General features: G+C 41.3%; 1 protein-coding gene and 1 pseudogene across 2 annotated transcripts in view; one reads left to right on the top strand and one right to left on the bottom strand.

Moving 5' to 3' along the window:
- Positions 1 to 647: 647 nt before the first annotated feature.
- The window catches only part of SMG1 (SMG1 nonsense mediated mRNA decay associated PI3K related kinase), a 99152-nt gene continuing 83882 nt past the window's right edge, over positions 648 to 15917 (top strand). The window contains exon 1 of one of the 2 annotated variants that reach the window (XM_020879054.2): positions 648 to 1095. In XM_020879054.2, coding sequence (XP_020734713.1) covers positions 1010 to 1095 — 86 coding nt within the window. In that variant the 5' untranslated portion in view covers positions 648 to 1009. The remainder of the gene's footprint in view (positions 1096 to 15917) is intronic. The other variant, XM_020879055.2, reaches the window with a different exon arrangement.
- LOC110128321 (L-lactate dehydrogenase B chain pseudogene) lies at positions 9987 to 11284 on the bottom strand (annotated as a pseudogene).

The raw sequence follows: 15917 nt of genomic DNA, 5'->3' as shown, positions 1-15917 counted from the left end.
GGAAAGTGGGCAAGTGTTACCGTGAGAAGATAGAGCATATTTCACGTTTCAGGGGATCGGGGTTGGTGCTTGTCAGTAATTAGCTTTTTCTACTTTTTTTTTTTTGCAATGAGAAGAAACGGTCAAGGTGTCAGAACTCTATGGGCACATTTCAGGTAGAGGCAGGGTAGATGGAGGTCAATCCGCTTTTTAAAAATTTCCACTTTTTACAGTAGAAGGTGAGGAATGTGGACACACGTGAACCCTCAAGGCACGTGTGTGTATGTATGCACGCGCGCCCCCTCGCTCCCCCCACCCCCTCTAGGGCAACGCAGGCTCTAGACTGGTTGCCGGTTTACACCTGACTGTCCGGCCCTCAGGGGGTCAGGTGCTTTCCCGGGCGCAAGTGGAAGGGTGTGCGTGTGGGGGTGGTGGCGGAGATCCCCTCTCCCGTGATCCCCCGCGGCGGGGCTGGACTTCGGCGCGGTCCACGGAGAGCAGCGACTAGCTCAGGCAGCCGAAGGACAGTCGGCTCGCTGCGCCGGCCCCACCCAGGCCCCGCCCTTCTGATCTGGCCCCGCCCCTTCCCTGGACCGGCGGGCGCCGGCACCACCCCTCTTTCCCAGGATGCCGTGCGGCAGCGGCGGCGCGGCGGGCGGAGCCGGGAGGCGGGGAAGCCGTGGCTGTGTGAGCGTGAGGCGCCGTCGCCACCGCCTCCTTCTCACTGTCCTCCTCCTCCTCCTGGGCCCGGGCGTCGCGGGCCGCGGACGGCCCTGGAAGAGAAGTCGCCTCCCCTTCCTCCGCCTCCCTCGCGCCGCGGCACTCCCGCCTCCTCGTCCTGCGCTGCGGGCTCAGGCGGAACCCGGAACGGCCGTCCGCCTCCCCCGCCCTCCGCCGCCTCCTCCTCCTGCTGCTGCTCGGCTTCCTCCTCAGCCCCGGGCCGGAGCGGAGTGTCGGCGGCGGCCGGTTTGGGCGGCGACTCGCGCTTCTTCGGGCGGCGGCGCTTGGCCATGTCGTGTCGGGGAAGGTAATGAGCCGCAGAGCCCCGGGGTCTCGGCTGAGCAGCGGCGGCGGCGGCACCAAATATCCGCGGAGCTGGAATGACTGGCAACCCAGGTAGGTGAGCCGGCGCCCAGCCCGCCGCCGCGACCCCGGGCCCCGCCTCGGGCGGGCCGAGGCCCAGGACCGCCGGGGTGGGAGGCGCGGCCTAGGCTCTCCACACCCCCCCCGCCCCGCACCGAAAACCGGGCGCGGCTTCCTGGGTCCCCTCCCGCCCTGGTCGGGGGAGGAAGGCCGCTGGGAGGCGAGGCCTAAATGCCTGCACTTCAGTCCGGGGGCTGGAGTCGAGAACCCGGAGCCCCGGGAGAAGGCACTGGCCTAGGAATTGGGTTCAGGAGGGTGAAGGAACGGGGACCAGGTTGTGGGGGTGAGTTGACTTACCACCTTCCCCTCAAGTTGGGCATTGAGTTTGAGGGATCCTGAGAGTATTGGATCCTCTCTGTTTATCCATTAACTTCCCTGATTCCTCACCCGCTCAACCCCCACGTGAAAGATTTTTCCTTAACAGCGATCTCTATTGTGACCCCCCCCCCCACGTGTTAATCTTAAAACACACAACCCAACACTCCCGAGTCTTTACTCTGACAAACAGGGTAGCTGTGGAGCGTGAGACGAGATTGTGACTGTGTTAATGGGGACCGACCGACCCTGGTACTGAGGAGTGAAGTGCAGGGGTAGTTATTTGGGCGGAGAGCATTCATACCTGGACACTTGAGCGGACACTCGTTTACAGGAGTAGAGAATTTGTTTTGTTTTCATAAAGGTTTGGAGCCTAGTTGGAAGTGAATATTTGGAAAATAGACTGTTTTTTTTTTTTTGGCCTCCCCACGCTGGTTGCAGGATCCCAGCTGCTCTACTAGGCATCGAACCTGGGCCTGGGGTAGTGAAAGCCGGGAATCCTCACCACTAGGCCACGAGGGAACTCCTTGAGGAGCATTGCCTTTAAAGAAAAATAATTAATTTTCATGTCTTTCTGATTAATCATGGGGCATTTGTACCTTATTTAGGACTGATTTATTCTTACCTCTCTTACTGAATAAGTGCTTGTAATAGACTATTGGAACTTCGCCCAGTGCCTGGAAGAACTCCCTAAACATATGTAATATTTTAGGGTTAGTTGATTCATTGTGCTCTCATACTTTGAAGCACACGTGTATTATGATTACCCAGGAACTAGGCAGATAAATGTTAGACACACACATTGTTGGGATGACTTTTGCTTCTTAGTGGTAAGTGTAATTCCAGCAGTGTTTGGAAATTAGTAAGATGTTACAATGTAGCACTTAAGACTTGATAGAAAAATAAAAATAATCTTTTGGTTAATGAGTGGTACACATCTTATTCTGCTTAATATGCCTTTCCAAATCCTGTGTCTGTTGAGAACAGGTGACTTTAAAAGTTAATACTTGAACCTAGAATTGAGATGTTGAATAGTTAAACAAGTTTGGAAAGCATAGTTTTACTCTTCCTTTGCCACTTAGGGTTTGTGCATGCTTCACATAAAATCAGTTAACTAGTTTGTTTTTTTTTCTTTTAAAATCAGTAATTGACATTCTTAGTTGTTTTATATGCATGTTGTAATGTGTAAACTTAATTTTTTTTCACCTATTGACTACATGATAAATGAGCATGATTTGACATTTGAGAGGTCTTTGACAGATTTTCCATTATTTTTCAGTACTGTGGTCAGCATATGTAAAAGAATGAACATAGTATCCCTTTAGAGGACTAAATAAAGTGCCCTTTACAAATAGCCCTAGAGTTTCTGGAAAAGAATAAATTGTAGCTTGTGGCTCTGAATAAATGCAGTAGCATAGTTAAAGCTACGGGTTGAGATCACCTGGCTTCATTTGACTGGTATGAAGCAGGGTGGCTTATATAGTTATGGAATATGTACATGGGTTATTAATTTTATTCATATTTTCTTCTTTTAAATACTTTATTTCTTGGCTGTATGTCGGGTAGGGTGTGTATTCTTTGAAACTGTGCTCTGTTACAAAGTCTCAGAACTTAACTTCCTAGGTAACAGTTGATTCTTGTTTAGTTCCCCACTCCTTTGCGACCCCAGGGACTGTATCCATGCCAGGTTATTCTGTCCATTGGATTTCCCAGGCAAGAATACTGGGGTGGGTTGCCATTTCCTTTTCCAAGGGATCTTCCCGACACAGGGAACAAACCCATGTCTCCTGTATTGGCGGATGGATCTTTTTTTTTTTTTTTTACCTCTGATACACCTTGAGAGCCCATGAGTTGATTAGGATGTTGGAAATACTTGACTTTTTCAGAGGCGAGAACAGAAAAGTACTGACAATATACCATAGCAAAACTTGATTTCTTTGCACGATTGCCTAGTTATTTCGTTAAATAGCCAAAAAAAAAAAAAAAAGAAAAAAACCCTCAGGTGTTTGCCAAGTCATAAATTTTCATGAGTTAAATTTGGGGTTGTTGTTAGTCTGTTCCCTCTTCACTTTAAAAAGGTGACAGACTCCAGTTAACTGAGAGAATGGAGCTCAATTTCCCGCTTGTTTAAATGGGAGTTCGTTTCTCTCAGCACCTTCAAATGCAAGCAGATTCCTTATGGTTCATCAGAATCATTTTGGTTTAAAAAAATTATTTGCCTTTCTGTGCCAGTCCTCCTGATTTTTTTTGTTCTCTTTCCCTTAATTTAGGCTTCTTAAAAAGCAGGATTTTAAAAAGGCGACTTTTGGTTGGTTTCTTTTCAGTGTTTGTCAGTCTGGAAACTGACTGTTGAGTTAGTGATGGCCACATATGATACTTCATACATGTTGACAGGAAGTGTTCCAGGTGGCTGAGTAGACTTGTGTCATGTGGCAACAGAGCAAGCCCACCTTTGCTAAAAGCATACATCTTAGCAGAAAGCATTTTCATAGCTGTGGCTTATAGGGTTCATTTACTGTACTCTTCTTTAACATTTAAGAATGATTAGGCAAATGAGTGGTCTTACTGCTACTGACCAGTCTCTCCTTTTCTTGACTTTATTTTGGAAAGTAATCTTCTAAGTATACCTGTCAAGATAGAGATCAGAATGATTTGTTTAAAAATTAAGTGTATATAGGACTTTTCTCATGGTTCAGTGGTTAAGACTTTGGGCTTCCACTGCAGGGGGGACATGGGTTCCATCTCTGGTCAGGGAACTTAAGATCCTGCATACCTTGCGGTACAGCCAGGAAAAAAAAAATTCAGTGTATAATTACATTGTTCATTTTAATACTCCAGATGACAAGATTAATTTGACATTGGAGTCAAATATAGATTAGTTCAACAAATAAGAGGAAGCGTTCAGGTCAACCCAAAACACAATTTTACTTCCACACTTGGGAGTCTTAAGACTTTATTTAACAAATATATATTGGTGTCTTACTGTGCTCAAACTTAAGATCTTTATACAGTTCTAACAAGATGAAACTGTATATTAAAAACAGCTTCCACTTATGGTAAAATGTAGACAGATTGAAGTTCTCACAATACAAATACCTTCATTCTCTATTGTCACAGACCAGAAGATAGGAAAGAGGCCTGTGAAGATGGAAAAGCCAAAAACTAGTATGTCTGGCATTGTGAGACGCTGGATTTTTGATACTAGAGTTGTCTGTTTCAGCCTTTTATGAACCTGTACTGTCGGATATCCATAGATGCATAATATGGTGAAGTACATTTTACAGTTATAAATAGAGCTTTAGTTGGACAGAATTTAAAGATTGCCAGTTCAGTACCACGTTTTTTCAAGGACATTAAGGAGCTTCAGAGATTATGTATGGGTGTTTAATTTAGGGGAAACCTTTATTTTTTCATTAGAGAATAAAATATGTTCAATTATGAAATAATTGTATCTTTAAACTGAACCCTTCCCCCTCTTCTTTTTTGGTTCTTTTTAAAGATGGGAGTATAACTGAAGGATTTTTTTAATATTAAGAGACAGAGACTGAAATATTCTAATTCAATGACAATATTCTGCTTCAGAAAATAGAGATGCTTTAGGGATTTTTATAACTAATAGAGCAGCTGTCGTTAAGGAGGTTGTTGGTTGGTATGGGAGATAAGAAAGCACTTTGTAAAAGGTAGAGCATTATATGGATATTAATTGTGATATAATTCTTCATATAATTCTTTTTATATGTGATTTACAGTTTAAAACCTGGAGAGTCAGAGGAGGGAAAGCTATACAGTTGAGTGGGGAATGGTGGGGCGATGAAATTAATCTGTTCTATTTTGTCAGTAAATTTGGAGGGGATCTCAAATATAGAAGAAGGTACGTAATGGCAAAATGCAGGCTGTCCTTGGTTAAAAAAAAAAAAAATTCCCAGATTGGTTAGAAGGATGGGGTATTTGTGAAATGTGATACAAATAAGAAATGAAGCTTAAGAGCTGGAGTCGGGCTGTATTGTGGTTCTTGAATCATATTGGAAATGTGTTTGAAAAGACTTTAGGGAGCCGTTGAAGTTTTACCAGCATGGAAGTTTTACCAGCATGTTGGGGTGTGTGTGTGTGTATAAGTGTAACCACAGTAGGAGGCAGTTGAACACTAGACAGACTGTTAAGGACCTGAATACTTTGTTTATAATTCATGGTTTAAATTCAGACAAAAGTATTCAGCTCAATATATGGAATTTTCAAAAGCAAAAGCCCCTCATTTGTTATTTGGTGTTGATTGAGGCTGATCACTAAAGTGATACCTGCTCACAATTCAGTTCGGGTTAGGGCACTTACATTATATGGAATGATCATATACATAAAATGGAGTGTGGTTGATGTTTTTTGTGAACATTGAGTTCTCACAGCTTTTAAATTTAGGCTTCTTGCCTTCATTGCTTGGTACTTGCTTATTTGCATTTCTCTGCCAATCCTAATAATGAGACCTAAAGTAAATCCCTGAGACAGTTTCCAGTGGACCTCCCTGTATGGATGCACACAAGCTGTCTTTTGTTTGGTATCTTTTCACCTTGTTTTTGTGGTTACCTGTCTTTGGTTGTCTTAAGGTTTTCTTAAAATCCATTTTATGTTGGGGACTACAAAGTAAAGCATATTCTCTCTTGTATGGAGGTCTAACAGTGAAGATTGCAGACATTTTGTGATTTCACTCCTGTATGAAATACTCCAGCTTATTAATTTTTTTTAATATAGAATATAACCTTTTAAATTTTTATGGAGATATTTGTTTTTCTTGGTTTTTAAAAAATTGAGGTGTGATTGACGTACAGCATATTAGTTTCAGGTTTGTGTACATTTGAAAAATATATTTATTTGGCTGCATTGGGTCTCAGTTGTGGCATGCCGGATCTTCTTGCATCATGCGTAATCTTTTGTTGTGGCACATGGATTGTCTCCTTGTGGCTCATGGGCTCAGTAGTTGCAGGGTGTGGGGGTCTCTAGTTGTGGCACGTTGACTTGGTTGCTCTGTGGCACCTGGGGTCTTAGTCACCTGTATTGTGAGGCAGTCTTAACCACTGGACCATGTATGTTTTTATTATGGGAAGTCCCGTGTATGTTTTTATTATGTTCTGCTCCATCTTGTATTAGTTGATTGTACTTTTCCTCTCCTAGTTGAATTCTTTTTTGAGCTCTTTTTTTAAAACTTGTTACTTTTTTGAGAAAAAATTTATCTGTGTGTAGATTCGGTGAATTTCACAAATGCATACACCTGTGTAACCATGACCGTGATCAAGATACAGATACACAATGACTTTGCATCTGGATAACTTCCTTTCCCACTGCACCTTGTTCCACCCTCACCACCAGACCACACCAAAACAGAACCTTGGCAGACTGTACACGTGGGTCTTGCCTTAAAGTTATTATAGAAAGGAAATCTTTGAATATTAACTTGTAATTTATTACCAACTTTCGGTTTCTGCAGATTGATATCCTTATCATCTTCAACATATTTCTGTTATTCCTCTTTTGCAATAGACAAACGGGATCTCTGAAGAGCTTTGTGAAAGTAGTTTCAGATGGATCTACTGTTAACCTTTTCAGGCATTTGAGTCCTGGACACAAGGAGCTCTGCTAAGTTTGTTGGCTAAATTTATTCCTGTGAGGTACAGGTTCACAAACCTTTCTGTGCCCTCTTGCACCTGCTGTCGGTAGCTCTGTTCCTCGTGCTCTTTCTAGTGTAAGCATTGTGCTTCCCTTAAGATCCTTACCCTGCCTTTGCCCTCTGTACTCCTTCTTTCCAAATCTTGCTACAGATCTACAGTGAAAGCTAACTGTGCTAGGCACTTCAAACTTTTTTTTTGTTCCCCCAGCTAGTTTAAATCCCCAGGGGCTGAGTATGAGTTATTTTCTTTGCTGCTTCTGTGTACTTGCCCCAAAGCACTCCCCAGACTAATTTCTGCCTTATTTAGAGCCTTTGAATGTCCTGTTCTTGCGTGTAGCTACCGCATAGATTGCTCTTCTCAGAGTGCCTGACCTGGGTGTTGTCATGCTGTTTCAGCCTAATTGCCACCCCCTCAGTGAGAAGCAGTAGCCTTCTCTAATAACTTCTCTAATACTCACATATATATGAGTTTTTTGTGTATCTTCTCCATAATAGTTTTCCCTCTGTATCCCTCCTTCCCTACTAGTGCATCAATAAATAGTACATGCTCTAAATCTGAGTGTTCTTTCTCATCTATATATGTGAAAATGGAATTCTGCAAGTTTATTTTTGTGTTCCGAGTTAACTTCAGGGCTTGGAACACTGTTAACTGTAGGAGACATTTTGAGGGAAACTGTTCCTCATACAATAGCCTGGTTAGCCTGAGGCAGCAACTTCATTAAGTTGATTGAACAAGTTCAAAGGGACAGTGTTCTAGTGGGCTGAGGTGGCCAGATCAAACTAGGGCCATGGAGTTTTATCCATCTTGAGGAAATACTTTGCATATTTATTTATTAAAAAAAGCATGTTTGTTCATCCAGCTGTCCTGGACCTTAGTTGTTGCGTGGGGGATCTAGTGCCCCAGTCGGGGGTTGGACACGGGGCTCCTGCGTTGGAAGTGTATAGTCTCAGCCACTGGACCACCAGAGGAGTCTCTGCTCACGTAGTTCAGGTTAGTTTACACACTGGCAGTTTATCCCGTATCTGTTGTAGCTGTTTATACATTACTGAAATAGTCTAATCAGGAAAAAGTAAAGGCACTGGGTAGAGCCTCTTTTGGCCTTCCATTAGAATGCCTGAGAAAACAAACCTCTTGCCAGTTGTATGCCTACTGATTGAGGAATGACTGTGAAACCCCCAAATTCCAAGATCAACAAGTTTCTTTCATAGGAATCTTCATACGCTTTGAAAAAAGGAGATTGTATCCCTGTTAGAAATCATTCCCTCGGAAGTTAATGTTGCTGTTCTTAGTATGTCTGGAATCTCATGTTTATTATGTAAAAACCTTTTACAGACTTTCTGTGTTTATTAAAATCTTTTTCAAAAGAGGAGTTTCCAGGAAATTTCCTGGCGGTTCAGTGGTTAGGGGTCAGCTCTTTCACAGTTGGGGCTTGCGTTCGATCACTGGTAGGGGGAACTAAGATCCCACAAGCCTGGAGGCCAAAAAAAAAAAAAAGAAGAAAAAAAAAAAAGGAGTTTCTGATATCAGAATTGTAATTTGCTTTTTGGTATGGAGTTTCCTAAATTATGCTGTATCTTTTTTTTTTTTTTTAATTAGGCAAGGCATTACTTTTTTTTTCCTTTTTAATCAATAAAGAACCTTGATGGTGCTCTTACAGGTCCACAAGAAAGTTACTGCAGGCTCTGCAGTGGCTCAATTATACGTATATTTATGCAGATTAAAAAAAATGTTAAGCTTAGTATTTACTAGATATTTATTTTTGGGTGGTATCTATATTAATACTTTCCTGCTGATTAGTCAAGAGGCTTCAATAGTAAGCATGTCTTGGACTATATAGTGATATATTTTAGTTTGTTCTCTGTATTTGATAGCAGGGACAACAATTTTATTTTTTACTGCTGAAGTTCTTTGAATTAAAAAACCTCCCACTTATTTAAATTTAATTGAAAAATTTTCCTTTTAGTATTTTAATCTGATTTTAAAAGCTGTGTCTATATGGTGTGTGTGTGATTGGAATTTTAACTTACAACTTGGAATATTTAGTTCTTTGAAACAAGTCATGACTCTTGCTATTTCTGTTTCTTGAAGGTCTTCGTAGTTTATATTCCTGATAACATGAGCCCTGGAATCCTTGTCTGAATTATGTCACTTTATTTCTAAGTCTCTCTGCTTTGATTCTAATGCTGGAAATTTAGACTCATTGCCCTAATGAAAGAGTGTATGTTGACATCCTGAGATTTGTCAGAAATTAACCAGAAAAATCTATTAATTTGAGGAAAGATGTCAGACTTTTTTCTGTCCTCTGTATAATGGGACTCCCTTCTGATTAGATGACTAAAAAGATTCAAAGATGATTACCAGTATCACACAGTATGGTAAAGATAAATTAATATGTATTTAATCAGAAAGAAAGCACATCCTGGATTTTCTTTTCTAAGAAGATTGATTTTCTTGCTATCCTTATATTCTTTTGATAAATGTAAAGAAAAATGAAAATGGTTTCCCAAAAGTAAGGTAATGAAACTTGGGATTTAGTGTCTTCATTAGTCTGGTTTGTAGAGAAATCTACCTCGAAACACCGTTTGTGGTGTTTTTGTAGACTTGAGTCAGACTTTTGACTGTTAGAAATGATTAATTGTCCTTATTTGAAATATTGAGATCATATGTGGTATTTTGTTTCTTTTTTGGAAAATACTGGAATTAAAGATAAATTTGTGCTTAATAAAGATTGTGTCCTTTTATTTAGTTAAAGTGGCCTATCTTGCATAGCTTCTATAATGCTAGTATTCCCTGTGTTTTTATTGTAATCTCATTGAAGATATAAAACTTATATCGCAGTGCTCTTCTTCCCCCTCTTTTAGTCTATTTATTTATTTATTTTTTTCACACTACGCTAGGTGGTTTATTTTATTTGTTCAAGGACTCATCTTGCAAGCTTTAATAGCAAGCATGGGCTTTGATTCTGGGAGCCTAGATTCACAGACTTAGGAAGACAAAAGCGCACTGTGCTCCATGTACATGGACGCAAACTAAAGGCTTGTGGTTAATCAAACTGTAGTGTTAAGTTTCTACAGCCTCGCAGCCAGAAGTCACAGGTCCTTTAGATCCTTTTGGATGCCCCAGAGGGTATCTGCACTCTTCTTAAGTTGGGCAACCTCTTCATCCTTCAGCTTCTGGTTGATAACACTGGTTAACCCTCGAGCATTCAGGATACATGGAAGGCTCAGGAAGACTTCATTCTCAATGCCATACATGCCCTTCACCATTGTTGACACTGGGTGAATCCTGGATAGATTTTTCAACATGGATTCAATAAGATCAGCCACACTTAATCCAATAGCCCAGTTGGTATATCCCTTTAGCTTGATGACTTCATAGGCACTCTCAACCACCATCTTATGCACTTCCTTCCAATTTTCACTATCATTGTCTGTTCCCATTTCTGGATTCAGTTCCTGGAGAGAAACGCCTGCCACATTCACTCCACTCCACACAGCCACGCTTGAGTCGCCATGTTCTCCCAAAATCCATCCGTGGCAGCTGCTGGGATGAATGCCAAGTTTTTCAGCCATAAGATAGCGAAATCTAGCAGGATCCAGATTACATCCACTCCCAATCACACGGTGCTTGGGTAATCCACTTAGTTTCCAGGTAACATATGTGAGAATATCCACTGGGTTGGAAACCACAATGATGATGCAGTCAGGACTGTACTTGACTATCTGAGGAATGATGAACTTGAAGACGTTAACGTTCCTTTGCACCAAATTCAGGCGACTCTCCCCCTCTTGCTGGCGAACTCGTGCAGTTACCACCACGATCTTGGAATTGGCAGTGACAGAGTAATCTTTGTCTGCCACAATTTTTGGTGTCTGAAGGAATAAACTCCCATGCTGCAGGTCCATCATTTCTCCTTTGAGTTTATCTTCCAAAACATCCACAAGAGCAAGCTCATCAGTCAGAGACTTTCCCAGAATGCTGATGGCACATGCCATACCAACTTGTCCAACACCCACTACAGTGATCTTATTGTTTGGGATTGTTCCCTCTTCTTCCGCAACTGGTGCAATCAGTTTGTCCTTAAGAGTTGCCATTGTGCCCAGGGGAAAGAAAGTTCTCCAGACACTGGTAAGGGTTGCACGAAGACGACGAGGTCAGCAGCGTGCGTCTCCTCGGCGCAGGATCCGCACGGAGGGCTCTTTTAGTCTATTTAAAAATCCACTTATTGTCTTAGTACAGTTACATTGGAGGAGTTAAAAATAGAGCGAGAGTGTTTTAGATGCTTCTCTGAGATATATTTGTTTTTAAGAATGTGTGCATTTTTAGTTTTTTTTTCTTTACAACATATTTGTCTTGAGAGATTGGTGTCATGAAAACAGCAGTGTACTAAGCATGAGAAGATAGGTCTTTTGTACTGATGTTACCAACTGTCCCTCAGGAGGTAGTTCTTGCTTTTCCTAAAATAGGGTTGTGTGGGTTAAAGATAAATTTTGGGAAATTACTTTCAAAACTATCAATGCTATACAAATGATACTTATGTTGTCACATTTGAATCAAATTAGGAATTTTAAAGAACATCACTCTTTTATCTCTTCCTCAAAGAGTTTTAGAATTGACTATGCACATGTACCTAGACTCAAGTTCAAATTTCATTTTTCTCTTCTAATACTCTAAGTACCACAATGTGTATATGTGTGTGTAGTTACTTATAAAAATTTCATAAAGGGCATTTATGTCAAGTCTCTCAGAGGATATATGACTGGAAGCTCATATAATTGTTAAATTTGTTGTTTTTCTCTCTATCTTCGAATTTGATACCGGTTGAAATTGTGGACCATTGAAAATAATCTAATCTTTGTGACTGCCTTTATTGTAGGGAAGGTGTAGTGGAATTAGATACAGATGGGGTAGGTTAGAAGGTAGTTTGTACCTTGCTTAACTTTCATTATACAGTTGGAATTTAAGAATTAATTCTTATAAGAACATCAGTTGAATGCTGTATTGTGTTTCTCTCCCCTATTCTAATATGTATGTATGTTTGTTTTAAAGGGAGTGGGGAAATCATGGAAAGGGTTGACTCTGCCTTTGTAATAGGTTGAAGTATGTTTAAAAAAAAAAAGGACCATATATGTCATCTAAACATACGAATTAGTGAAATTTTGTATCATTATATAATGTATATACTGTATTAAGCTATCATCAAATTTTGGTACTGTTTTAAAGTACGGCACTGTAAATTTATTCAAAATGGATCAATGCTCTCTTCTAAGGAACTTCATATCTAGAAACTGATTTTTTTCTTTCGTTGTAAGGTTTTTATTTTATACCACTTAAATCAACCGGATACATGTATATTAAGTGTAAAATGTACTAGAAGAAAAAGATAGGGTTTGTATAAGTTTTTTGAGTTTGTATAGTTTTTTTGAGTTTGTATAGGCCTTTTGAGTTTAAAGTGGCTTAAGTGATGATTTTGAACTGTTTCATAGCTTTCTCAATGAACTTATGGCTACTTTAAACACTTCAGTGTATTTCTGACTACTGCTGAGCACAGTGGGAGCAGTGTTTCCTGGCTCTTGATTGCTGCTTACTAGTATGTTTCAGTAACTACCCCAAACTGACTTCGTTTAATAAATATTTCTACACTTGAAAGAATAATGTGGCTTTTGTGAAAAGTATCTTCCTTTTCTAATTATTTGATTTAGGAGTCCATGTTTTTTGAGATATATCTGAGACCTTCTTATTTGGTTATGTTTAAGTAGGGGAGGATACTTAAACTTAACACTCAGCATTCAAAAAACTAAGAATATGACATTCGGTCCCATCACTTCATGGCAAATAGATGGGGAAACAGTGGAAACAGTGGCAGACTTTATTTTCTTGGGCTCCAGAATCACTGCAGATGGTGATTACAACCATGAAATTAAAAGACACTAGCTCCTTGGAAGAAAAGCTAGACAGCTTGGAAGACAAACCTAGACAGCATATTAAAAAGCAGAGACATTACTTTACTGACAGAGGTCTGTCTCGTCAGAGCTATGGTTTTTCCATTAGTCACGTGTAGATGTGAGAGTTGGACCATAAAGAAGGCTGAGCGCTGAAGAATTGATGCTTTTAAACTGTGGTGTTGGAGAAGACTCTTGAGAGTCCCTTGGACTGCAGGGAGATCAAACCAATCAACCCTAAAGGAGATCAGTCCTGAATATTCATTGGAAGGACTGATACTGAAGCTCTAATACTTTGGCCACCTGATGTAAAGAGCTGACTCATTGGAAAAGACCCTGATGCTGGGAAAGACTGAAGGCAGGAGAAGGGGACGACAGAGGATGAGATGTTTGGATGGCATCACTGACTCACTGGACATGAGTTTGAGTAAGCTCTGGGGGATGGTGAAGGACACGGAAGCCTGGCGTGCTGCAGTCCATGGGGTCAGAAGGAGTCAGACACAACTGAGTGACTGAACAACAAAGGAGAGGATGTGGCTGTTTCAGGAACAGCTCTGAAAAAGAAGTTCCAGTGCTTAGTTAGGAGGGTTTACCATACATATTTTAGCACTGATTACAGGTAGTATGTTTCTTCACCAATTTGGTGTTAATAGTGTATTTCCTACCCCAGGATACCTAACACGATAGGTCCTAGAGGAGTTACTCGAGATGTTGGAAGGAATCAGGGTCCATTTAAAGATCCAGCTGCTGTCTTAGTGTTGTTGTGTTGGTAAAATTAAAGGTAAAACCAAGGAGTTTAGGTTTCTCTTCAGTTCACTTCAGTTCAGTGGCTGTCTTGCCCGACTCTTTGCGACCCCACGATAGCAGCACGCCAGGCCTCCCTGTCCATCACCAGCTCCCAGAGTTTACTCAAACTCATGTCCATCGAGTCGGTGATGCCATCCAACCATCTCATCCTCTGTCGTCCCCTTCTCCTCCTGCCCCCAATCCATCCCAGCATCAGGGTCTTTTCCAATGAGTCAACTCTTCGCATGAGGTGGCCAAAGTATTGGAGTTTCAGCTTCAGCATCAGTCCTTCCAATGAACACCCAGGACTGATCTCCTTTAGGATGGACTGGTTGGATCTCCTTGCAGTCCAAGGGACTCTCGAGAGTCTTCTCCAACACCACAGTTCAAAGGCATCAATTTTTTGGCCCTCAGCTTTCTTCACAGTCCAACTCTCACATCTATACATGACCACTGGAAAAACCACATCCTTGACCAGACGGACCTTTGTTGGCAAAGTAATGTCTCTGCTTTTTAATATGCTGTCTAGGTTGTCTACTCCTTTCCTTCCAAGGAGTAAGCGTCTTTTAATTTCATGGATGCAGTCACCATCTGCAGTGATTTTGGAGCCCAAAAAAATAAAGTCAGCCACTGTTTCCACTGTTTCCCCATCTGTTTCCCATGAAGTGATAGGACCAGATGCCGTGATCTTAGTTTCTGGAATGTTGAGCTTTAAGCCAACTTTTTCACTCTCCTCTTTCACTTTCATCAAGAGGCTCTTTATTTCCTCTTCACTTTCTGCCTTAAGGGTGGTGTCATCTGCATATCTGAGGTTATTGATATTTCTCCCGGCAATCTTGATTCCAGCTTGTGCTTCTTCCAGCCCAGCGTTTCTCATGATATACTCTGCATATAAAAGTTAATACACCTAAGGTTTCTCTTAGGTGTATTTATTTTTTAAGAGGGTTGGAGTGGGGGTCATGTGTCTAATTTGAGAATACTCTAAAGATATTTCTGGTAATGTCTCTGTTGAAAATCATGTGTGGAATATGAAATTCAGTGTTTTTTCCATGCTTGCTACTATATTTGAGATATGTGATAAGTGTTAAGGGGTGCATGTTAGAATATTGCTGTTTTGTTGCCCAAATCCTTGACTATGCCCAGGACTTGTGGGGTATACCATACCATTATGGCAGTAGAGCCTAACTCAATAATAGTTTTCTTTAAAAATACCTTTGTTGAATTGCATAATATTTATGTTTTCTTAGAAGCAGAGACATGATTTTGTCAACAAAGGTCCATGGTTTTTCCAGTAGTCACGTATGGATGTGAGAGTTGGACTATACAGGAAGCTGAGTGCCGAAGAATTGATACTTTTGGACTGTGGTGTTGGAGAAGACTCTTGAGAGTCCCTTGGACTGCAAGGAGATCCAACCAGTCCATCCTAAAGGAGATCAGTCCTGAATATTCATTGGAAGGACTGATGTTGAAGTTGAAACTCCAATACTTTGGCCACCTGATGCGAAGTACTGGCTCATTGGAAAAGACTCTGATGCTGGGAAAGATTGAAGGCAGGAGGAGAAGGGGACAACAGAGGATGAGGTGGTTGGATGGCATCACCAACTCAATGGACAGGAGTTTGAGTAGACTTCGGGTGTTGATGATGGATCGGGAAGCCTGGTGTTCTGTAGTCCATGGGGTTGCAGAGAGTTGGACACGACTGAGCAACTGAACTGAACCATGTTTTCTTAATGTGTTATGAGGGAATTTTGGCAACCAGTTCATTTTTCTTGACCTGTAGAAAGAAAAAAAAATGATTTGTTTATACTTTGCTCACCCCTCCCCCAACCTCAGTTTTCAGGACTTTTTAAAGATGGTTTCACACATTTCTTATAAAACACTCTGTCTTTTCATTGATTGGAGTTCCAATCTGGTTTCAAGACTTTTCCTTTTAGGATTCCTTTAGGGTTTATCTCTTGGTGGTGGTGTAGTCGCTAAGTCATGTCTTAACTCTTACAACCCCATGGACTGTAGCCTGCCAGACTCCTCTGTCCATAGGAATTCTCCAGGCAAGAATACTGGAGTGGGCTGCCATTTCCTTCTCCAGTGATCCTTA

Source organism: Odocoileus virginianus, chromosome 33 (genome assembly GCF_023699985.2).
Source record: "Odocoileus virginianus isolate 20LAN1187 ecotype Illinois chromosome 33, Ovbor_1.2, whole genome shotgun sequence".
Classification (NCBI taxonomy): domain Eukaryota; kingdom Metazoa; phylum Chordata; class Mammalia; order Artiodactyla; family Cervidae; genus Odocoileus; species Odocoileus virginianus.
This window is presented reverse-complemented; position numbering and strand designations above follow the sequence as displayed.